General features: G+C 41.2%; 2 protein-coding genes across 3 annotated transcripts in view; one reads left to right on the top strand and one right to left on the bottom strand.

The window, feature by feature from the left end:
* cerk (ceramide kinase) overlaps window positions 1-16,162 on the bottom strand; it is a 35,756-nt gene extending 19,594 nt beyond the window's left edge. The window contains exons 1-3 of the mRNA XM_053414888.1: window positions 15,830-16,162; window positions 3,600-3,710; window positions 1,694-1,816 (exon numbers count right to left, since the gene is read on the bottom strand). Of these exons, the coding sequence (XP_053270863.1) occupies window positions 1,694-1,816; window positions 3,600-3,710; window positions 15,830-15,977 (382 nt within the window). The 5' untranslated portion in view covers window positions 15,978-16,162. The remainder of the gene's footprint in view (window positions 1-1,693; window positions 1,817-3,599; window positions 3,711-15,829) is intronic.
* A 925-nt stretch (window positions 16,163-17,087) lies between these two features.
* tbc1d22a (TBC1 domain family, member 22a) overlaps window positions 17,088-24,770 on the top strand; it is a 127,178-nt gene continuing 119,495 nt past the window's right edge. For both annotated transcript variants that reach the window (XM_053414712.1, XM_053414711.1), the window contains exons 1-5: window positions 17,088-17,214; window positions 18,429-18,758; window positions 19,208-19,264; window positions 20,986-21,169; window positions 21,801-22,062. In XM_053414712.1, the coding sequence (XP_053270687.1) occupies window positions 18,697-18,758; window positions 19,208-19,264; window positions 20,986-21,169; window positions 21,801-22,062 (565 nt within the window). In that variant the 5' untranslated portion in view covers window positions 17,088-17,214; window positions 18,429-18,696. The remainder of the gene's footprint in view (window positions 17,215-18,428; window positions 18,759-19,207; window positions 19,265-20,985; window positions 21,170-21,800; window positions 22,063-24,770) is intronic.

The raw sequence follows: 24,770 nt of genomic DNA on the forward strand, positions 1-24,770 counted from the left end.
AGACTGCGTTCGGGACAACAAACCGAGATAGTTGAGAACAAAGCATGCTGCTGAGATGGAGAACGAATGGATTGGGATCAAGTGGTAAATGAGCACGAACGAAAACAGGGTGATGTAAGGGTGCACTGTGGAGGAGAGGAACACTGTTGGAGCACAACGAGCCTTCAAATTCACGATGAATGTCATTCGTTTCATGGAATTGACTCATCTCTCCAGGAAAAATGAGGCCAAGTAAACGCTTATCTCCACATGCTAGATCCTTTAGAGCCCAATAGAACGATCGTGAAATCATCCCAAGTCCTAAAGGGCTGCACAATGTGTTTTCTTCAGTCAAACATGTAACAAAGCTTAATATGTTCTGACAGATGGTGTAATAACATTTTTATGGTAATGTAACATGCTCATAAATTACTGGAAAACACATGAATAACTTAGACCATAGAGAGGTAGATCTATTATTTCCAAACATTTCTAATGGATGATGTGTTATATGTAGGAAGTAGATATTAACCCACGTTTTATATTTTTTTAATCTACAATCTCCACCAATTTGACAAGTTGTGGCAGATATGGACGACACGTCTCCATGTGCTCCCACTGCACAGAAATGAAGCAGAAATATCCTGGCTATGAACGCAGAGCCAGAGTCTGCGATATAATAAACGTTTTACTGGGTTTTCAAAGCATCAAATAATGACATAAAACCAAACTCATTGTAAACATGAACATAAATCAGTGTACTGTCATTATCTAAAATGGCAAAAAACATGAGAACATTTTGATCAGTCAAATTCTTTAACATGGTCTCTAACACTGTTTATGTGGCCCTCAATACATATATCATTTAATCTCTTCATAACTTGACGGGAGGAAGTGTCATGAATAAAACGGACCTTACGGTAAATGCTGAGGGAGGCTGAGGGAATCGCTTTCTTTGAGACATAACAGTAACTTATCATACATGCTGTACGGCGTCCCTGTGAAGAAGTCCGTAAACAAAGTATGGAAAAACACTGTGTTGTTTATTCACGGCCCAGAGCTGCTGTCAGCTGTTCCAACTGCTCGAGAGGTCAAATCGCCAGATTCTCACAGAACGCACTGTGCCTACAAACACAATATACACATTCTGGTCTTATCTTGGCCTGACAGGCAAATTACAGCTGTAGCAGCTTCCAAACCATAATTCAGACCAAGTGTAGCTGTACAGCATGGACCACAATTACAATGAAATTTCAAAATGTATTCTTGCCATTTAGCTGCCACTTTGATGTGACTAAGTGCAATGTTCCTAGAAATAAGAGCAACTTAACAAAAAAATGTAAAACATAAAAAATACCTTAAACCTTAATAAATATAATGTATAGATCAGAAACAAGCCCCCGTAAGTTGATAATCAGCAGCCGTGACCCACTAAAGTACATACTAGTATCACAGATGTGCGAATAAAAGTAGATGGCTGGATAATAATAAATGCATGCTCTTATTAAAAAATGACTGAAACATATTTATGTAATGTAATGTATTGGATATGTATTTTGACTTTTTAGTTTGGCTTATGTCCTGTCTGCTAACGTGGAGGAGGAAGGGTTTAGGAATTCACAGCTCTGCTGCTATAAATGACACTTTTTTGCATCTAATCAATAAACATCATCAAATTCTTTATAGAATCTAAAAAATAAATGAGTTTACGCACTGAGTAGTGACAACTGCTCATTGATAACTTGGATCCACTGCTCACAGAGCGTCAGATCGGCAGAGTGGAAGGTGACGTCACTACAGCACCACTGGTGCTGCCGAGTCCTACTCACGTAGGAAACTGTCGAGAAAAGAACAGACAGTTAGAAAAAACTAATACTTTTGAGGGTGGCTTATTTTTTACATTTCACAAAGGTACTTTCAGGTCACGTAGACTGATCAACCTCTCACCACTTACAGCAGCACGTCACGGTTCCTAGACCAACATTGTAAAAAAAGAAAGGCAAAGGAACATAGATGAATTCTTAAATCTGATTCAAAAGTGCTAAGTAAACCCTGAGATAGGTTTTTCCCTTCATATCATGTTTGCCCATCAGCCATCTAAAAGTGCTTCCCCAGCTCTGAATCGCTGTCAGTGCTGCTGGGCTTCAGTGCAGGCCTTTTTGTGCATACTTTCCCCATATGTTCTTTTTGGCTCCGACTACCTGACTTTCCTCCGGTGCAGCCTTGCTTCTGAGAATGAACCCCGACTTTATCTCCACCCGACAGGTCAAAACAAAATCAGATATGTGAACGAGTAAAAAATAAGGCCATGATGGGGAAAAAGAGAGGAGAAGAAGCTAGGTAAGAGGAAGTGGCATGTGGAGATGGAAGTCGCGAATTTCTCTCGAGGAACATTACTGAAATATTTACGTTAAAGACCGTTTGAAATTCCCTCGCTAAGCACTTTGACAGCGGATTCACTCATTAAGCATTTCAAAGTGAAGTTATCACATAAGCATTTTTTCTCTCTCTCCATCAGATAATGAAGTTAACTTTCCAGGCAGGAGTCTTCACTTAGGGCTCTTACAGTGAGGTAGGCAGGAGAGATGTTGAATCATCCTTTTTAGTGAGTTACATAATCAGGACAGGACGCGTCTTTGAAGTTTCCGCCGATTCTGCCCTGTCAGAGTCAACTAATGCCAGTAATGTTGTAATTTCTTCTACAACATTTGGCTGCGATAAATAATGTAAATCCGATCTTGTTTTGGATATAATCTAATGGCTCCAAAATCAAGCATTAGCTCATAAGTCAGGGGCACGCTGCCATCCTAGACCCAGTCAGGCTAAGCTCTGACTGACTCTCTTGTTAATGCATTACTTTCAAGACTGTGGAGCTGTCTACCGGCTTATTCCCCACTGGCAGATCGCTTGTGATTGGTACCACTTGGCACGCTCACCACCCCCACCACCAAAAAAAACAGTGATATGGCATTTACCTACTGCAAATCAAATGAGATCGACTGATGAAAACCAGCTTCAGTCAATGTTGTTGGAAGGACAAAAGAAAAAAGATCCTGCAAGTGTTTCTGAAAGTGGCACTTCCGCAATTAAGCTCTGCACTCCAAGAAAGATGGAGGATGAAGGGCAGGTTTTTCAAAGAATTGGAAAATCATTGCAGTAAAAGCAAAGATGTCGAATGCACACTAGTGAACATTTAATGGCCTTAAAGCAACACCAGGCAACTTTTTTACCTTCAAAATTAGCTTGATGCGTGGTTTGAATTATGAAGGTGCTAAACCCCTGAAAGCCGACTTGTGGACATCTAAAGGGAAGCTCTGACACTTGATCCGTTTTTGTTTCAGGTAACAGACTTTGAAGTTCATGAGTCAAGTCTGAAGTCACGTGATTTGCAAGACTTAGAAGTTCATAAAAAGTTTGGTTCCATAATTTGAAAAGGAAACATGATTTTATTTTGATTTCTTAAACCTCTTCTGGTTCAGGGAGCTGGGGATCATGGGTAATATCCAGCATTCAGTTGAGTTTCAGTTCATTTTCTACATAAAAAAACACTTAATCACTTGGAGCCCAACGGAATTGATAAGTAAAAAGGGACACAGTGTTATTTTAATCAAACGTAGTACCTGTGAATGCATGGGGATACAGCTGAGAGCCGAGCTTCTTCTTCTTTGTGTTGTCATCTTCTGTCTTGCAGACGGCGACTATCTCGCACACCGGAACAACGTGACTGTGAGCTGCGGAGGTCCACAAAAGAATGAATGAATGAATTAACACTGAGCCGAGGAAGCAATAATCAAGCGACAATGTTCCTTCGCTGTCACAGTTAGTCCCTCTTATTAGGAAGAAGTCTGTTTTTCACAGAAAGTATAATTACACTCGTATACACACACAATGACAAAGCAGCTGTTGAGTCCTCCCTCCAGCATGCACAAAGGACATATTCATAAAGAAAACGCCAGCGCCTTTGTGAAGATTACAGCGGCTATAATATTTAATCTTTAAACATTACCAATAATCAAATATCTACGTGTAATATCAAAGGACTCATCCCCTGGCCCTGCTGTTCTCCACGCCGCTACAGACTGTTTTGGCAGGTTTCAGATCCGCGTTGTAAAACTTTACTGTCTCGGATCAGTACTGCTTTCATCAGACTCACTGGAAGTCTATCAGTGCCGGAACAAGCAGTAAAACGAGCGTGAGGTATCACAAGGCTGAATCCCAAGAGGGAAGGTGGGGGGGTCGGAGGAGGAACAACAATCTGCCTGGATTTCATTCCCATGGAAACGGGATTTAGGCCGCTGGATTAAAAATGACTCTGGGATGAAAGGGCTTTGGTAAAGTTTGAATGGTTTGTTCGTTATTGTGGTGGAAACTTGACCTGGTGAGACTTCTGGAATAAAGAGATCTGACAATAATAGTCTTTTAAGTAGACTTGATTCCTTGCAAGGAAGGTCAGGCTGTCATGGTTCATTATTTGATTCTGGCACACAGCAGGTCGGCTGCCTGAAGGAACTGCTGAGTGACACTAAAGAACTGAAGTGTTCATTTACTTCAATGGGAAGGCAGAGATAAGGAAATTAAAGGGAATTTAGGGAAACTGTTTCTTTTGTTGTTCTCTGCAGTAACGTAGCTGCTGTCAGTCAAGGAAGTCTGGACACTCTTCTGAAATATCCTGCAGTGGAGGAAATACTCAAGGATTCAATTTATGTGAAAGTACAAATAGACAAAATGTACTCAAGTAATAGTACCACAATAACTTAGGTCAGAAGTAAGTAAGTGCCTGATTTAAATATACTTAAAGTATCAAAAGTTGAATTACTTGCTGAATGTAGCCTCTCCAATAGTACATCATTATGGCTGCTGCAGAAGGCGGAGTCTAATGTTACCTGCCCACTCTGATCGTATCAATGGACCAATCGCCCCATTGTTGTTGATCGCTTATTAAAATATATATAGAGACAATGTAAACATGTAAAAAAAAAAAGACATTGTAAAACTTTAAGGTAGAACAGAGAACAGATATTTGCTGATATATGTTGAGGAGTAAAAGTGAAAAATAACTGGAAATAAATCTACTTAAAACATGAAACTTAAGTACAGAAATAAAGTGAATGGACTGTGTTACATCCCGTCAGTGCAAATATCTCAGGCCAAAGAGGATGGCAGCTTTGAAATAATAAGATGCAAGAGCTGTCGGCGATAAGACACCAGCATCAATGTGCTGTAAACACAAACACTGGGCTGTCTACACAGGAATTTATATGTCCCATTTGCCCCCCCATCCCCTCCTCGACCTGAATGTTCAGCATATTTTCCCGTTGTTGTGAACGTGTCCGACACCGACAATCTCCTGCTGCGTTCTTCAAATGTGAAAGCCCGACTTCAAAGTTCATGTCTGAAAACAGCTTATGACGCAGAGTGACCAGAGAGAATCCAGGCGAAGGCATTGAAATCACTTTAAAAAGAGGAAGACATGGACTGTAGAAAAAAGTGCAACTCTGCAGGGGGAGGTTGATGCTTCGATGCTCTATACTAGATCTCGCAATATGTCTCGCCATTGTAAATAGTTTCTATATCGAGATTCAGATATTCGAGGCGCTCGAGCTCAACCGATGGCTTTGCTACTCACTGAACAAATTCACAAGAGCACTCCTGCACTCGGAGGGGACGATATTACTTGAAAAGAGTTTAACTGACCTCCTCAACTGCATCTCTCTCTCTCTCTCACACACACACACACACACACAGATATTCCAGTCTCTCCTACAAATTTATTCAAGTGATATAGTGAAATGGATGGGAGGGAGGCATGACATATTATTTCCCTCCTGGGAGTCTGAGGGAATAGGATTTCATTTCTTTCTCAAATAAAGATGATGCGCCATGCAGGCATGAATAACTTTATGGCCATCGATATTCACACTTTGACAAATAAGAAGAAGAGTTATGGCCGTGTGGGTAATGGCTTTATTTCAGAAAAAAAAAAAAAGTATGGAGGTGTTTAATCCAGCTATTTGAAAAATGACACCTAGTGCTCTGCCAAAGTGATAGTTGGTGTTGTGTTAAAACATATAATGAATGACTGAAGGTTGTTCAGACTTTAACATTCAATCCATTTTCTAAGCTGTTTATCCTGTTGAGGGCTGCCGGAAACTGAACCATCACTAGTGAAGTTGTCCATGTATCACACAGAGATCAATTCAATTTAGAGTTTTTAAATCACACAACCTATATGTCATTAAGCTGAGAGATACAGCAGAGCCAGAGGAGAAGTCATACTGGGCATAGAGCTCTCACCTCTGAATAGTAGTTAAGAACAGTACCTGTGTTTTTTACTTAGGTTATGTTTTCATGTGTGTCTGTTTTTTTTTTTACATCCCCCCACGGAGGCAGCATGTTACTGACTAACAGCTGTTCATGTTTACACTGAGTCTGACTGGAAGGGCCCATCAGTGAGCACTTTTACTGTCGGAGCTGTTGATTTACGCACAACCTTCCACCTTCCACACAGCAGGAAGACTCTGCTGCTGCTGCTGTAAAAGTCGTGCAACGTGTACCAACCCCACATTTTGACTTATCACCGAGGCGTGCCGACAAAACAGACGCGTCACATTGATCTGGAGGTTCCACTGTGTCGCAGATCATTTCTTGCGAGCGTGAGTAGATAAGCAGAGGCAGATTATCTTTTGGGGAAACGTTGCACATCGATGGCGACAATTAAAGTCGCACTGAACCCAGGATTATAACAAAGTGGAGATGATTCAACACCAAACTTTTAACTGAGATGTGCCAAAACACTGAGTGGAATAAATAATATATTATCTTGTATTTTACGCAGTTGCACGTTTGTTATTTTAAGCACCCTGGTTTATGGTGACTTAAAAAAAATATAAAAATGCATGAAATATTTTCTGCGTTCATCCGGTATTCACGACCTGGGGGGGCACTGAGTACATGTAACGTCTCGCTCTCTCTCGCCCCCTCTGCCTTTGAACGACTTGGTCAAATTAACGCCACAAACAAGCACAAAGCCAATAATCCCAGTGAAGTGTGTTCGAGGGAAGGAACTGGGGACAATGGCTGACATTCTCACTGTCTCACACACACACACACACACACACACACACACACACACACACACACACACACACACACACACACACACACACACACACACACACACACACACACACACACACACACACACACACACACACACACACACACACACACACACACACACACACACACACACACACACACACGACTTTTTTTAGCTCAGTGCAGTCCCTATAAGCTACATGCTAAGCCCTCGGCCATACAAGCCAGATCCTCTCGACTCTGCGCTGACATACTTTTCTTTGTGCTTGAAAAGAATCTTAGCACTGGCAGTCAGCCAGTACACTGCACTGCCTTTTCATACCATAGCGCTCAGTGTGTGAGTGTGTGAGAGAGGACTGCTATCTGCACAAAGTCAACTTTTTAGGAACAGGAGGGCAAAGGGTTTATTCTGCAGTGTCTGCACTCAAAGGAAAAATGATTTGTTTAAAACTTAAAATCTGTCCATCCTCCAGTCGAAGGTCAAGCATCGACTAATCAGCAAACAAAAGTTATCACCCTAGCCTCTGTAATTGCACGTAGAAAAACTATTTTTGTGAAACTCCCCTCTGCCCCTCTGATTTAAAGATCTGCTGCTTGACACTTTATGTCTCTTGAAATTGAAATAGAAATAAAGTTCCCCTCCGATAAGTTCTATTCCTGATGGGGACTGCTGATCGACTTTGCGGCTCGCCTTCCCCCGAGCGATATGCCGCCATCGCATCTCATCTCATGGGTCTCTCAGCCAGGTCCACGCCTCGCTGCCTGTGTGCAAAACCCTTACAGCCAGACCCCCACATTTAGACTGTGCATGTGTGGCATTGCCTGGATGTAAGCATCCCTTTATTTCAATTTATTTATTTCCTTTTCTCCGCGGCTGTGTCCAAAATCACTCTCTTATAACTATATCATCCATAGCTGACCGTGAGTTGCTTCCCACAATGCATTTCAGTCTTGTCTTAGCCGATTCTACTCTATATGTAATCAGAGCAAGTGTAAAATAAACATTTAATTCATTTTAACAACAATTGTTGCTGTGCATCATAATGCTGCGACAATTACGTAAATACCAGCGCAGAGGAAATGCGATGAGATCTGTCCAAATTTTTTTTGCAGATGAGCTCACTGTGTGGTCCTCTACATATAATCCCTAGATAGTTGGAAGTGAATGGGTGGGTGTGGCCAGCCAATAACTCATATGCACTATGTATCTTATTTGACCTTCTACTTTGGCTATTTTATTCCTGTGATCAAGTGATTTAGGATTTACATTTACTTTATTTTTTCATCACTTTCAAAATAATCTAAGTTTTAACATTACTGCAGCTTCAGTTGCTCCAAAGATTTGAATGTGAAGACAGTGCCTAAGAGGAAGAGCTCTAACATTTCAGGGACACAAGCTAAGAACGATCAGTCACGAGGAGAGCGCCCTCCACTGCATGAAAATTAAAACCAAACAATATTATTTTCATTTCAACCACAGTCAAAGCATGAGTGATCAGTGCGACCTGGAGCGTGACCCTTTGTGTTTGCGATTTCCCGACTGAGCCCACTGCAAACACTAAACATTTCTTGGTCGTATTGATATCAGTATTTTCTTACAAAGACTTAACTGTGAGTTGTGGAAAAAATAAAGAACTTCTTTTAAACTTATATCTCCCACTGCCCCAGAAGCTGTTCAAATAGAGCTAGGCAGAGGTAGATGTATAGACTTATGGAGATGATTCTATAAATGGTTGCGTACAGGTAGTAATAATATTAGAGGGGCAAATACAGTATAACCTTTAGGGAAATAGGTTTGCTTGTAGAGTTAAAGAAGACTTAAACAAAGAAAAATATTCCAGTTTAAACGATATGCACCCATGAGTCTAAAGCTAAATTCAATAAAGTATATGGACTTAACTGCACCACATCCCCTTCAAAATTGCTCCAGTCTAATTTTCTAGCTTTCAGTTGTTAATGAGTGAACGGTTTACGTTGCTTTTGTTGATGATTTTCTCATTTCCAGTAAATCTTATCGAATCCATGTGATTCTACTGTTTGTACCTTAGAAGCTTACAAAGTAACACATATCTTTTTAATATTGGTACAAGAGTTCTTGGCACGCAAGTGTAAACAACCTGTCAGGTTTTGAGTTCAGGTTTCAGTTGATCACACAAGAGGTTGACTGCCACGGGAACGAGGCCAGGTTCAGAGAGACGGTCACGTGAAATGAGAACAAGGAGTGAAACAGAGATTTATTCCCTAAGCCTGGCATGTGTAACTGGATCTCAAGTTCTGGCAGTGGCACGGCGATGCTCTGCCCTCAGTGGGAGTGTAATCCCTCGCACTGGCATTGTTACTGCCTTTCTCCACTGGGCTAGACACATCTGAGTCCTCAGGGGCCACGGTGAGACCGCTTTCCACCGCGGCCACATGAGATGGATTAACACCTGCGCTTCACAGTGAACAGAGTTAAAGAGCCATGACTGGTGTGCAGATATTTGAACAATCTGTGAATTTGTTATGCACAGGATTATTTACACCGGTGGTTTATTAAAATGAGGCAGATTGTGTAAATCTACAGGTGGTGACCTGTGTAACCAAGCTGTGATTATTACTTCTCAGAGGGCCTGTCGGTAAAATTAAGTCTGGGTGAAGTCTGCATAGGAAATTTTGATGAAATATGTTTTGTGATGATCGACCTCCGCTCACTGATAACTACAATCTGTAATCTGTTGTTTTGTCACTCTTAATCCTATATGTGAGAATGCCCCCCCAATTCAGGTGTAGAACAGAGGCTACTAGTGTTTTTTTAAGAATGTCTAATATATGACGAAAAAATCTGTAAAGAGGCCAAGAGTCAAGCAGGACTCGTTTGACAGCCACTGGTCTTGGTAATAACTTTGTCCGATAATAATGGAACAAAGAGGATCTTTGTGTTAATGTAACAGAGCTCATGAGGTTTTGGTAGAAACACAATCCACCATGTAATATCAAGAGTATGACGCTGAAGGCTATGAAGGCTCGGCTCGGCCAGACCCAGAGGACCCAAAGGTGACATGCATCTGCACTTCTTGGCGACATATTTTGGTTTTAGAAGCTTTGTTTGCATTGTAAGGTATTGTAGGGTTAGTTTTTGAACTACTGTTGCAGGAGAATTCACAGCTATGCATTTGCAAACTAACAGCAATTTTTTTTACAGGTACTTGGGAAAAAAAGAGATCAAAAAGAAGATAAATGAGCAGCAGACTTTACAACCTATTTACAGTACATAAAGGACAATGGGTCTCAACTTCCTCCCTTTGAACAAAATTGCGATTACATATCTGAGATACGGTACCTCCACCTCGCACTTCTGACGTCATTTGGAGCCACATGTTTGTGCAGTGGTGTATGTGAAATTTGGAAATGTTTTTTTACTCTATTGGATCTTAATTCAGCTTAATACATGAAAGTATGTTTGTCCGCAAGAGTTGACGTTTGTTTACAAGATATCTGTGACAGCGCGGCTCCTTTCCTTCGTCATCTTTTTAGTCCTCCGACAACACGAAGCTGTCATCATATTCACATTTTGCTGTTGTCTTCTGCACCAGTCCCTGTACACAGTGGATCAATATGTAATCCCTTTATTGTTTCTCTCGTTTGGCACTGACAACGTGTTAGAGGACAAGCCAGTGCAAGCTTAAGAAAATACTTACTTAGGCGTTCCAACACCGTTTCTGTTGTGTTTTATGTCATTCCCGTTTTGCTCATACATACTGTTTACCAAGTGACATGCAACGCAGGTGGAAGCGAGGAGATAAGACTCAACTGAGGGTGTGATCAAACTGTTAATGTTCTTGAGGATTCAACCTCATATTTAAGATTAGTGAGCTGTTATCTGGTTTCGGTTTCTAGTTTGACCAATCATGTTTGAGCAGGATTTGTTTGCCTGCAGGTAAACAGTCCCTGTGGAGAACAAAAGAGGCGGAACACATGAACTGAAAAGGATTGTCCATCGGCTTGGTAATTTATCTGTATTCACATGTCGTCTGGATAAAATAGCTCAAAAAGGTAATGCCTTCTGTATACAAGAGGCCCAAAAATATTACACACAGAGGCTAATTCATCATCAGGCGATAGCTGAGGGGCTCCGTCATTGTTCTTCAGGTAATTGCAGAGCGTAATTAGCTTTAGAAATCCTATTCTTTACTTTTATTGAACATAGTCTCGGGTAACTGTACACATAAGGTATAAACCAGTGCAGTTTACCCAGACTCCAGCTGTCGTTTTCTGGCAGCGTTTATTTCCCTGTATCTCTCTCCCTCCCTCTGTAGCTGTCTCTCAATGTACAGACAGGGCTGTGCATTGAGCACCAGCTTTAGATTACAAAGCACAGATCTGCCTGGGTACACATGGCAATGAGCTGTCAGACAAGACGTGGATCTCCCCCCAGGTGCGCCGGTTTTGTTAAGCCAATGCTTAGGCAAACAGATGGAGGAGAAAGGGCAGCCAAGGTGGAAGGGATAACAGGAGAACAGCCGCTGGAGGTGCAGTAGTGATACTGTGAGTTCACTACCCGTGCCAAAACGGGTACCAGTCAATTAGAGGCAAATTAAACTGGATTCTCTGTAATTGTCGTGAGCTTCTCTTGGATTTTTGCACTGCTTTGAATTTCTTTGTGAATTGTCCTCTGTAGTTGGCAGGAAAAGTTCCGGATAATGTCCAGGTATTTGTAAGTCCTCACATACAACCCCTCTATACATTTTTCAGTGCATGTCCAAAAGCAGCTTGATTAACTAATCGATCACATCCAGAAGACTGGCTGAATTACCTTGACATGTATGGTCCCTTGAGAATGTACACTAATTGTTCTATTGACTAATCAACAAAAGGATAACAATGTTCACTCAAATATCTAGATTGAGACAAAAACAAATTCAGGTTTAGCTTCTTTACATATAATATGAGCTCCTGTATCCTATATACCTCTTGGAAAAGCTAATACCTAAGCCCCCCCTGGCCAGGAGAAATACCCCAGCTCAGAGGGCCTCAGGAACTACTCCTCGCTAAGCAAAGAGATTTGGAGGGAAGGGGAGACGCTCTCTACAGCATATGCGATCATTTATTCTAGATTTACTCTAGACACTGAGATCATGCCTCCTCAGCGACTGGATTTGATGTGTGTATCTGTGACAGCGAGTCTTTGTGTGTATACAAATAACATCTGACTAGGGATATCCTGACTGACGGATGCTCTGATTCGACCAAATCCACTTAAATATCAACCAGTAACACGCACTAATGCTGTGTAAGTCAAAACATAAAAGGCCAGTGAGTGATGTTTACTGCTCAAAACAATTCATCTGGACATGTAGAGCACTCGCACATCAGTTTGATGTTTGGGTAAAAATGGAAAATACAGGCTGAGGAAGACTAGTCTAATTTGAGTCACGCTGCATGATTTTCTGCGAGGATGAACTTTTCCTTACCTCTCTCCACTCATTCATTCTCTCAATGTTTCTTAATAGAAACATTCTAAATTTGTACCAGCTTCCACGTCTCATCCTATCTACCATATTTCTCCCAGAATTCTGATTCGTCACACTTTTTATTTTTCATTTTCAGTAAACTTAATTGAAAAATTAGACGGTAAGCGGCAAGGAAAAATAACACATCCTGCCACTGACATACTTCTTCATCTGCGGTATTTGAGCTCAATTTAAGCCCGTGTATGTGAGGAGCTGGTTTCTAAACACACCAAACGAAAGAGAGGAAACAAATCTGCCAGCTCGAGAGACGTATCTCAAGGACATTCATTTCACCTGATAGACTCAGACAGCTGTGAAATTTGGGCTGTTCCAAATCTAAGGTAAACACACACAGGGAAGTGTGGGGTGTTTCAGCAGCCGATGATATCAACAACATGTAAAACACTTGGAGCCCAGACACAGCGAGAAACCATATCTCTACTAGAGTAACTGATTAACTCCAATGTATCAGCCACGACTGATAAACCAGAATCAGCCATTTTCGCTTTCAAGTTATTTGAATTTCTCAGAAATGAAGGTGACACCATTCCTTTTTATTAACAACAATATTTATTGTCGAAGAAATTATGTATTGTGTATTATTACTGGCAAACATTCTTTGTTTGATTTCTAACTCAAGCGTGAACTGAACTGCTCTTGTCACAATGCTTTGGTGTCGCTGCGTTGAGCGTTGACTCAACAAATGAAAGTCTTTATGGCAGGTTATTATGGGGCACTTGATACCACTTTGAGGAAGGTCAATGGCCGGGTTTAAACCTGAGTGTGCAGTGCCAGCTGTAATCACACCTCTGGATGTGGGAGAGCAATTGCAGACCAGGGACCTCATCTAGATGAACAAACATTAGCCCCGGGAGGTCAGAGGGACGTCTAGATTAAATGGTTTCCGATAGAAAGGATGGAAAAGACCAACGTTTGGGACACCACTCTGCAACAGCAGTGAAATTAAAGAGAATTTAAGATACATACCGTTAATCCAGTGTATGCTCAGAGTCTAGCTTGTTTAGAACTTGGAAGGTGGTGCATAGCTGTCTGTTGACACAACATATGAGGTCGGCCTTCAACAGTACTTTAGGAAGAGGGAAATTTTTGAGGAGAAACCAGCCTCTGATTTCAGAAAAAACTGTTTTATCCCCAAAAAATGTCTGAGCTTGGAACCTTTCTGAAGGTTCAATCTACATTCACTCTCAGGTCAAACTCTGCAGTTGACACAGGTTTTGAAGCGGCTTAGTTAATAATTTGAAACAACAGTGAGGTGAGAGTGTCTCTGTGTGTTCATGACGTCAAACATGAACCATCACGGAAAGAAAACGGAGATCAAACTTCCCCACTGGCAGTGGAAAAAGAGTTAATGACCTATTTTTAACTTGGTTTACCCAAATTTAAAAACATGCATACGTCATTATTTGGGTGTAAAAGACAAGGACACTCCTCTCGTGGCAAACAAGAATGAGGACGCAGCAGCTCCAGAGATGTTATGATGAGGAGGTACAGTCTTTTTCAGATCTTGATCTGGTATTCGTGACTTGGCACATTCTTAACATACAAACTCATAGGAAAGCATTTTTAACTTTTATGCCGGGGCCTGTGTGAAACCAGCTGATTGCGATCTTAGAAGCAATTAGCTTGTTAGCTTTTGCCAATAAATAAGAAACAAATTGCTGTTTTGGGGGGTTTTGCTCATTCTCCGTATGAGGAAGCTGTAGACTGTGTACCCATATCTGATGTGTGGCTGGGAGAAATGTCAAAGTCTCTGAACCCAGAGAGACTGAGATTATATAATGAAGATAAAAGATGATATGGGACCCTGAAGTTAACTGGAGGTGGGAAATAAAATGTTGAATCTGATGTGAAGAACCTGGCTGTGTGTCCCTTTTTGTTATCATCACCATATACCTGCTTCAACTGTGACTTTGGTTATAATTGTGTTATTCATGATGTGCGCTGTTACTTTTGAATTTTTATTCCTTTTCTTCTGTCAGTTTGTAATCTGGCTATGCAGGAAAAAATAAACACTTATGAGAAGGAAAATGACATTTTAAAACCATGAGCAAATAAAACTGTAAAGCTCGATTTATGCACCATCATCCCAGTGTATTGTCACTCATACAAATAATGTGAAGGCACTTTCCAGAGTTCAACAGTCTAATTTGCTGTATCTGCACATCAGGGCTTTGGCTCCGCAGTAGAAACATAAATCACTGAGCGCTGCAGGAACATTTACCCTGGAGGGGAAGTTCCTGAACTTATATGTTTCAGAAACCTTTGGTGGAAAAGAACATTGTGTCTGTGGGTCAAGTTTCCCCTTAGTTATAAGTAACTACGAGCTGGTTTCAGATAACCGGTTTATTTAATTAGGTAGAGACATTCAAACATAACGTTCTTCTAAGCCTGTTAAAACATTTGTTGAATACAAATAGCCATCAGCTACGTAAGTAGCTAGTCACATGTTGGAGCAGAAATGGAAAAACCAACCGTTTTATGACGCCGTGTGACACATATGTAAAACAAGTTGTGATGTTTAATAGTTGCGATGCATAATAAAAGGTTGAAATAAGTCTAAAATGATAAAGACTTTGTGCAATACACTCCAGCTTTGAGGTCAAGTCAGAGTCAAACCAGAGGTATGAATGAATGGGTTTAGTATTGCATGTAAAGATTTTTGAGATGCATTTATTGTATGAAAGGGGCTAGACAAATAAAGTTAATTATTATCATTATTAAGACTAGAAAATCGTATGTCCTGCCTAGTTTGTCTTTCTCCAACTCTCTGGATAAATACCCAGACATGGGATGACATGGGGCAGAAGAGCAGCTTTCATGCATGAGTCTGAGGTGGGGGGGGGGGGGGGGGGGGTAGTGAATCCACTCTTATCCTGGGAGACTTGCATCAAATGACAGTCAGCCTCTGGTAGTGCTCGCTTGTAAGTAACAGGGTCTGCTAATTGTCTCTGCCTGAGAAGCCTGCACCTATGTGACCTGCTGCTGTCACTGTGCAGACCCCTGCCACTGTCACTGGCTGACCTGACAGCTGCTGCTTCAACCCGACCCTGACAAACAGAGTTCTTATATCCACGAGGAAAGGATTTACAGGGAGAACGAGTTCTTTTAGACATGTTATGATTGTTTCCTCATGTTGTGCCAGACTGTGTACACTCGAGTTGTTTAGCACGTGTTCCTGAAGTTTAGAGACACGACACCGAAGCTGTTTTCCGTGGAATCGCGACCAAATCTCTATAACTCACCGGTTCCGGATAAACTGCTGAATCCTGAGCTTCGTTTTCTGCTCCGGTCAGTGTCCTTCCAGCCCAACACACTGTTGTTCAGGGCCACCTCCACCTGCGTGTGTCCCCGGAGGAGCCTCGAACACAGGAGCCTCGGCTGCTTCTCCATTACTGCGCCCACACGTGTTGCTCTATGGTCCGGTTCTTGTCATGTCCGCTTTGGCACGGCACGGCACGGCTCCTGGGCGTATGGAGTGAGGTGAGGAGTCCGGTGAGTGAGCCCGAGCTGACAGGAGGAGAAGAGACCAAAAAACCAAGATCGTCTGTGAGCGAGATGATTCACTCCAGCAGTAAAATAAGTCAAACCGGCCCACATCCGGCTACATATGTATTAAAGAGCTGATGACGAAGAGGAAATGATGTTATGATAATAATAATAACAACAGCAACAATATTAATAATAACAATAATAAATATGATATATAGTATATTTCAAATCACAGTTAAATGTGCTTTACAAGTCAAGGTAATTTTATTTATAAAGCTCCTTTCATAAACAGTGCTGCATAGGGACATGCCAGAACGACATACAATTAAATAAAACAATTTGAAGTCTGAAATCATAGTTAAAGACTATTTTCAAGCTAAATCAAAGATCACAAAAAGGATTTTAAAAATAAGGTAGTAGAAATAAAAAGGATGAATGAGGAGGAGGATTTAGAAATAAGTTGGGAGGTAAAATGTATTGAAATTAAGTAAAGTAAAGCAGTGATGAATGAACAAGTTTTCGACCTGCTGCAATGTTCAATACCAATAGCAAAGCTGAGGCTTGCAGGAGCTGAAAATAGTGTCAGAGTGATAGCTCCTGGCTCTGTGAACAGAAACCTGTATCAGTAGCTGCAGGGACACGTAAACTCTGTCTGACTCAGAGCAGCTGGGTGCTTCCCTGCAGGTCAACACAGCACAGTGCTTATCTCAACCTGTCCTAACACTCAGACACTGATCATTATGACACAACACAACTAAGTTATGATCAAACTGTGTTTAAGTTGCTTGCACCTATGTTTGCGTGTTCACCTCAAACTCTTGAAAGAGACTGGGCTGATTTCAAGATAATACAAATAATGTGTCAACAGACAATGCACGACGTTTTTTCAGTTTTTTACTCATAGTCTGGAAAAGTACTCATGGGTGTGACCTTGCGAGTGACAGTGACAAAGAGGAAGACAGTTCATGAGGAATTTAAACAGGTTTTTTTTTCAGTAAAGCTGCTTCATATCATAAACAAAAAACAGGAGGAAGTACAAACTGTTCAGATTTTAAACTGCGGAACCAAATCAGCAAATGACATTCAGACACAAACCTAAGTCCCTGACCTATAGTGGAGTTTCTTCAGGAAGCCATGGGTGAGGAGACATTTTCTTCAGAATTATGAACGAAGTCGTCTTCTACTGTTTCATGTTTTTTTTCCCACCATGAAAAATCCATGCTTTAAACCGAAAGGAACCGGATACCGGAACAATTTACTATGTTGTGCGCACAAGATACAAAAGTTGTGCACACAGAGTTAATATTTGCATAGTCAAGACATGACTGGACGATGGTTTAAAGACAACATTAAGTTGCGTTTATAGTTTTTAAGAGTCTGTCGGCTGAGGCTGTTTTTCTTCAGTATGCAAAACAAATGTGCAAGAGCAACAAGAATTATATAGTACGACATAAAACTGGATTGAGTTTTCTCCATGCTATATTACAGATCTGGCGGCTGTGTGAAGCTTAATAAATCAATAAAAAAAATCATCTTTTGGGAATTCAGGGGCTTAGATATGAATATAGTTTAATAAATTAACAGACCATCTAGCTTGTTCTCTGGTCTACAATTTCAAAAAAGGGTACACACATCATCCCCTGTCTGCACTTTTATTTCATATTTCATGATTTTAATATTACAGTACAGTATTGCTTCTTTGTACTACTCATGCTGGTAACAAAATACAGATCCAGTTTTATTGTGTACATACTCTCATGGTGTATACTTATGGTGTTGGTCCTAAGATCCAATATACTGCATAGTCTCCAGCTTTCTTTCCACCTGCTATGGCAATGTGGAACCGGAGTCAAATCATTTGTATGTGTTCACATGCTTGGTCAATAAAGCTGATTCTGATTCTAATGAAAGCTTACATTGATAAACTGACATAATGATGAGACAGAAATGAAAAGATGTCAGTTAATGATCATCATTACATTTGTCAATATACCACAGAACATAACATTATCTTCTCTTCTGTGGAAGATCTATCTTTATAAAGTTGTGTATGAATTAAAGTATATGGAACGTATATAAATACGTGTATATAATACCCAAACTTTAATAAAGTACAACTACATCAGTTAATAAAACTTATCAGTTAATAAAACTTATTTATTCTGTGGTCCTGATGCTATGCTGGGGGTCTCTTTATTTATTCTGTGGTCCTGATGCTGGGGGTCTCTCTCTCTCTCTCTCTCTCTCTCTCTCTCTCTCTCTCTCTCTCTCTCTCTCTCTCTCTCTCTCTCTCTCTCTCTCTCTCTCTCTCTCTCTCTCTCTCTCTCTCTCTCTTTTGATTGACCACTACAGTTTCTCTGTCAACAAACGCACAGACGGCGGGTTGTGACGTCAGCTGCTGCCCGAGCCACCTCACCACGGAACTCACTTGTGATTGGCCCACGCTGATCAAGTCGCGCTTCGGCCAATCACAGCCGCGCTTGCTCGCCCATCAGGCAGTGGCAACATGGCAGCTCTCTGAGTTTTGGTGAGCTGTAAATAAACACATTTTCCACGTCTCGCGGACCACGACAGCGCCCGGGTGTTTGCGTCGAGGACCGGCAGGAGCCGCGGAGGGAAGATGTCGACTGACGGGACCAGGAAACAGTTCTGGAAGAGAAACGCAGCCAAGGTTCCTGGCAGGTTAGTGACGTGTTCCCTGCTGGCGGCTAGCTTAGCAGCAACTAGCCTAGCTCATCTGACGCTGCACCGTTCAGCCTCAAACGCAACTTTAACTTTCGCGGACTGTCCTGATGTCTCCCGGCGATGTTCGCACGTCCATTGCCTCATAATGTATTGAAGTCTGTGCTGAAAGAGTCTCAAGACACTTCACACCGAGCTGCTGCTAGCCTGCTAGGTTGCTAACAGCGGCTAACATTTAAGTGATTTCCCTACAGCCAATCCACAGAGTTGCAAATAACTCTACAATTACATGTAGTATCTAAATGTAACTATGGGTTTCAATGTCCGTCACTGTTATGTGTACTGCTACAGCTTTAATGGCAAATCGTTTGGGGCAACTCCAAGCTAGCATTGCTAACTTGACAGCTACGAGCTCATTCATTGACATTTCCTCTTCCTCACTTCCTCAGCATTCAACATGTATACGGAGCCCAGCATCCCCCCTTTGACCCGCTCCTCCATGCGAAGTAAGTCCAATGCACCTCTTTGTATTTGTCAAGCGTGCTGTGATTTTCGTGTGAACTTTTGATTCCCTTAGTTTCTATGTCTGAACAGTGGGTCTCAGTTTAGAAAACTATATCTGAAAACCTAAATATAGCTCTCATCCTTTAAATAAAGCTTTGTCTAGATACACAAGAGGATGAGCATATCTTTCCTCCTCATGGATAATCCCATCCTGTGCTTTTTATTTTGATAATCAAACAGGTTATACAAGTGTCTATTAATTAAAAGTGTTATCTTCTTTAGATGAGACCTTGATCGATCTGCAAGTCCCTTTGTAAGAATTAACAATATTTGGCAAATCTTAATATATATTCATATTGACTGATTCTGCATCTGCCAGAAGTTCCTATGGTTCTATTTAAGTTATATTCACTATGATAGCCCATAGTGAGATAATAAGGTATTGTTTTATACTTTAAGCCACACACCAATCAGGACTGTAAATCCATTATTTAGCTATTAGACAGCTGACAATGACATGGGCTGTGATTTCATAGGTGTGACCATAACTGCACTGTGCTTTAATGTATGAAAATATACCTAGTTGGTAATTCTGGAAACCTTTTGTTTGAACTGAGTTGGTCACTAATTGTATTAGAGGAAGTGAACCTACCAGTAAATCTAGTTGGGGGACTGGCTGACTGCTGAATAGCCTCAAGTGACTCTATCATACTTTCACTTTCATGTTAACTTATATGAAAGGCTTGCAACCCTGCCCTGTGTAAACAGATTAGGTTACATGGAGTGAAGATTTAAGAGGTATATGTGATTTGTAAAGCATGTTAATGAGTGTAATAAGGAAAATACTGGACTTCACAGTGGGTATTACATATTAAGAACACAGAAAACTGTAGAATCTTGAAGTGGAAGGTGTGTGGAAAGCATTAATTGTTAAAGCGTCCTAATCGTTCACCTCTGCTTTGGAAATATTTTGTGCTAATTTGGACTTTTTTTATTTTGTTGACTGTACCCATCTTGTTCCAGTCCCCCCACGCACTCACAGATAAAAAAAGCAGCCTGTTACTCATTAAAAATCCTTTTCTTGCTTCTCTCTGATGTTTAATCATGTAGATTTCAATAGAGGGTTGAATTTAATTTGCTTGTTTTTTTGTCAGGATGAAAGTTCAAGCTTTCTCTTTTCTTCCAAGTTATGATGGAAGTTACCTAATATGGACAAGTCTCTTTATCATGGCAATCTTTATCTTTGTAAGAAATTAAAGCACCTTCGCAGTACAAAGGAAGCCACGGAGTGAAACTTTTTCTTTTAAACATGACTAGATTCCATCCTGTTAGATGTTTGATGCCTGCTTTTTATTCAAGTGTTTAAGATTAAGAGGCTCATGTACCTGAGTATTTCATTTTGAGTGTTGTGAATTACTGGCAGGTATCATTATTTTTATATGCAAATATTTTACATTTCTTCATGAGTTGAAACGGTAGTTATATAAGCTCTTCTTTTTTCCAAGTGGCTGGTATTTCTTTCTCCATCTGTCAATGCCACAATGATTAACTGTTCATCCCTACCCATTTTGTACCTTATCCTACTCACTGTGTTTATTTACTTTATCTCTCTCTTTCCTTTCCCCCCTTTCCTGCCCACACCTTCCCCTTTTTTCTCAATTCTTTTAATCACATTTTCGTCTCTTTCTTCATGGCCCTCTCTCTCTCTCTCTCTGTTCTCCAGTCTAATTAAAGCAGCCAACAAACATCCTCCGGCCACACCAGGCAAGCCTAAGAAGGCGACCACCTTCCAGGAGTTTGAGAGCATCACAAGTGACGCTTGGGACGTTGGGGATGATGACGATGAGCTGCTGGCCATGGCTGCACAGAACCTTAACATCGAGGTGGTCATGGAGACGGCCAATAAGGTGAACAAACTCATGCAGAGGCTCGTGGATGGATACTTTTCTGTCATAAGGGTTTGGTCAAAGGACAGTTGCCATATTCACTGTGCCCCCTTATTTTCCCCTTTCTTCTTTTCTGTCTATTTTAAGGATTTCACCAACGTCTGAACCTTTCAAACTTATTTTCTAGACAATTTAATAACATTTAATCACACACTGGCAGCAGTGTACATCACAGATATTGAGTTGTTGTTATTATAAGTTTAGTCTGCTGGGACTCTGCTTTGACACATGCATAATTGGTATTATTGTGATGTAAAGGCCACACCGACCATGTTCTTAGCAAAACGGAATGTACTCGGGCGTTCACATAGAGCCTTGCTTATACTTGCTGATGATAAAATTGACATAATTTGCTCCTTCGCTTATTTGCAGATGTGAAGTATAATACGAATGTTACTGTACTTTTTATTTATATGTCTGTTCATTTTAGAGGGATTCATGCTAATGCATTATTATTCATGTAGAAATTGGATCTTTCATAGGTTTATACAATTTTGCAGTGTGTGTCTCTTTACACTGGACATTTTTAACACTGTATATACTGAAGACTTCAATGGCTTGAGTTCATCAGGGTTTTCTCTGAACTCTACAGGTGATTGAGAATCACAGCAAGCAACAGGAACAACAGCGGCTGGATGACTCCACAGACCTGGAACAGAGAGACGAGGACACACAGGACGAGACGGTGGAGGACGAAGAGGAGGACGAGGAGAATGAGGAGAAGGAGGTGGAGGAGAGAGTGGAGGAAGGCGACGTGACCAGCCCAGAGGTGTCGTTTGCCTCCCAGAGCAGCCCTTTCACTGATGGTCGCCTGGTTAAATCCCACAGCGAAGCTCCAATTGGGTCACCCAAAGGTGAGTCAACACCATTGCTCAGTGTCCAAAGTTTTCTGGCTTACCTGCATACTAAAAGCCAGACTGTATTTATCAGTAGTGCAACAGTGACATGGAATATTTTTGAAACTTCTGTGTTACTGCCTATAACTTTTTTCTGAGCCTCAATTTAGGTTTGTTTATTATTCTCTTCTTGTTTCATCTGAATCCTATTGCAAACAGTGTGTTTTGATGCTACACATCCTTTAACAATAGAGTTTAAAACACCACATTGACATTTAATAATCCACAATGAATAGAATACTTGAGCATATACTTTTGTAGGTGTTTTTATATGGCTGTATTTGATAGTGGCAGTGACAGGTTTACAGGAAATGAGGGAGAGAGACTAGAAGAATTGCACACCTTAAACCATCCAGCTGGTCGGGATTTGAACTGGGGACCAAAGTCCAGCACGAGTCCATATTTGTAAACCCACCCTCATCCGCAAAGCTGCATACCGGACCAGTTACCCGCTATTATCTCTAATTCAAACCCAGACCAGTGTATACCTGTTATCGTATGACCAAAAATCTGCCCTGTCACCCGTGATTAAACACGCATGCTACATACACAGCACCTCCCACCAACAGGGTTATTGGCTCCTTCTCATTCCGTCTTTGTGGTTGAGTTGTTATCTTCGAAAAGTTTCTGTCAATTATCTCAGCATCTGTGCTCCTGCCGCTGTCAATGTGTTTCCATAGCGACGACGTGCCTAGCTTGCAGCTATCAAAACCTCATACGTTGTGGCACTACAAGCAGAGAAAGCATTCACCTCTCTGTTTATGTGATCTTTACTGGGAACCCATTGCCCAAGGCGCATGTGCCTATTTGCTTTGCACAATAACCATTGGGTCATCAGGAGGTCCCTAGATGAGAATCTGAGCTTTGTTGTCTTTTTGTGTCACCACATTCAACTGATATCCTGATTCAACAGAATCATCCATCATCCAAACAGCAGAGAAATGAGCCATGGGTATTTGACTGATGTTATCCCTGTGTAGAGCTGTGTTACTGATAGACTGCCAATGTTGTGCTTTGGCTGAACTTGCTTGTGGATTTGACAGTGTACACTTAGAGAACATGGAAATGAATCACAAATCATTTAAATAAAAAAATAGACTCATGTATTTAAATGTAAACTCGGGTACGGCAGCACCATGTTCCTTCTAAACATAGACTGTTTTGCTGTTGCTCTGCTCATAGACTGTAACATCAGCGAGTGTAGCAGACGTCAAACGTCTGCGTGACTGTTGTCCTGTCTGGCAGGTCATCTGCTCGTCTGGCTGGGTGTCTGCTGTTTTGCCTGTTGCTGTGTGTAGATACAGATGACATAACCAGTCTGTTGCCTTCAGGCGCTTCCTCTTATCTCCTCAGATGAGACGCAGCCCAGGCTTGCATGGTCTGTCACAACACGAGCATGTCCCAAAAACACTGACGCTTATATGCAAACCTGAATACTCGAGCAAGTGACATGCACATGAACTGTAAGGCCCACTGCTGGGTTTGTTGGTGTTTTATTTCATTCTTTCTTTCCAGTCTCTTTTTGTCTCTTCTCTTCTTCCTCTCCCTCTTCCTCAGAATAGTGTGAACACACTTGGCCCAGTCTAATAGGATAATGGCATACAGCATGGCTTTTGTTAGTGAGGCTCCATCTACCTACCTAGATACTTTGCATAGTACTCACATGTCCTTCCTCACTTGTAATAGTTGATGCAGTGTATTGTGAGAGACAAGTGGACACAACTATCTTCCTCTGACCTTTTCTTTTACTGGACCATTGTGAATTGTGAATGTGCTGTAAAAGGAGGTAGCTTGTTACAGCGATACATAAGATTCCACTACAAAGACACTGCTGCCGCCTCTAATAATCTTTTTTAATTATTCAAAGTGCAAATAAAGTTGGTAACAGATTTGTAGCCTTTCATTTGGTCTTGTAAACATTTAAAGGGGTTATTCAAATAGGCAACCTTCCAGTTTTATTAATTGCTATGGAGTTGATGGGACTCTTTCCACATAGTAGAAATGTTGTGGTTGTATGAAAAATGTTGTCAGGGTTAGCAACCCTAACCCTTTTATGGACACACAAGGTTCTTTATGAACTGTTTGTTTAGTGCTCATGTCACAAGGACCGTCCCTCTGCACACTATCTTGTCTGTTTTTCTTGTGTGTCACTTTTCGTCTCTTTCCGCACATCTGGGGGAACATGTGGACCTCAGCAGACTGAATTAATGTGCATCACACAAAATGTGCAACTGCTGCCACCCTGGAGGCTTTTCACTAAACAAACCATTAACAGTAACTACATTCATTCCCACTTGGCTGGAGCCATACAGTAATGTTAAAGAGCCATTGGATTCCAAGTGTAAGTGTCTGTGGTGTTATGTAGACCATGTGTTGGCCTGATTCCTACTTTTACTTTTTAGTAATACAGATTAGACTTGTAGTAATACAGATTAGATTTGTAGTGAAAAGCTAGGGCTGGTATGGTTGGAAAAGCTAGCAAGAGCAGGTTACACTTAGAAAATATGCAATCTATACATCCCAATGTCCTCCAATCAGCACTTTCATGAAAGCTAAGACCTCTAAACACATGACTATGTGACTCGCCCACCAACTTAGTCTCCGCTTTGGTGGTGTATGTCTCTCCTGCATGGGAGGCAGACGGGGACACCAGCCAATCATATCCT

The sequence above is a fragment of the Pleuronectes platessa genome, chromosome 22 (genome assembly GCF_947347685.1).
Source record: "Pleuronectes platessa chromosome 22, fPlePla1.1, whole genome shotgun sequence".
NCBI classification, from domain to species: domain Eukaryota; kingdom Metazoa; phylum Chordata; class Actinopteri; order Pleuronectiformes; family Pleuronectidae; genus Pleuronectes; species Pleuronectes platessa.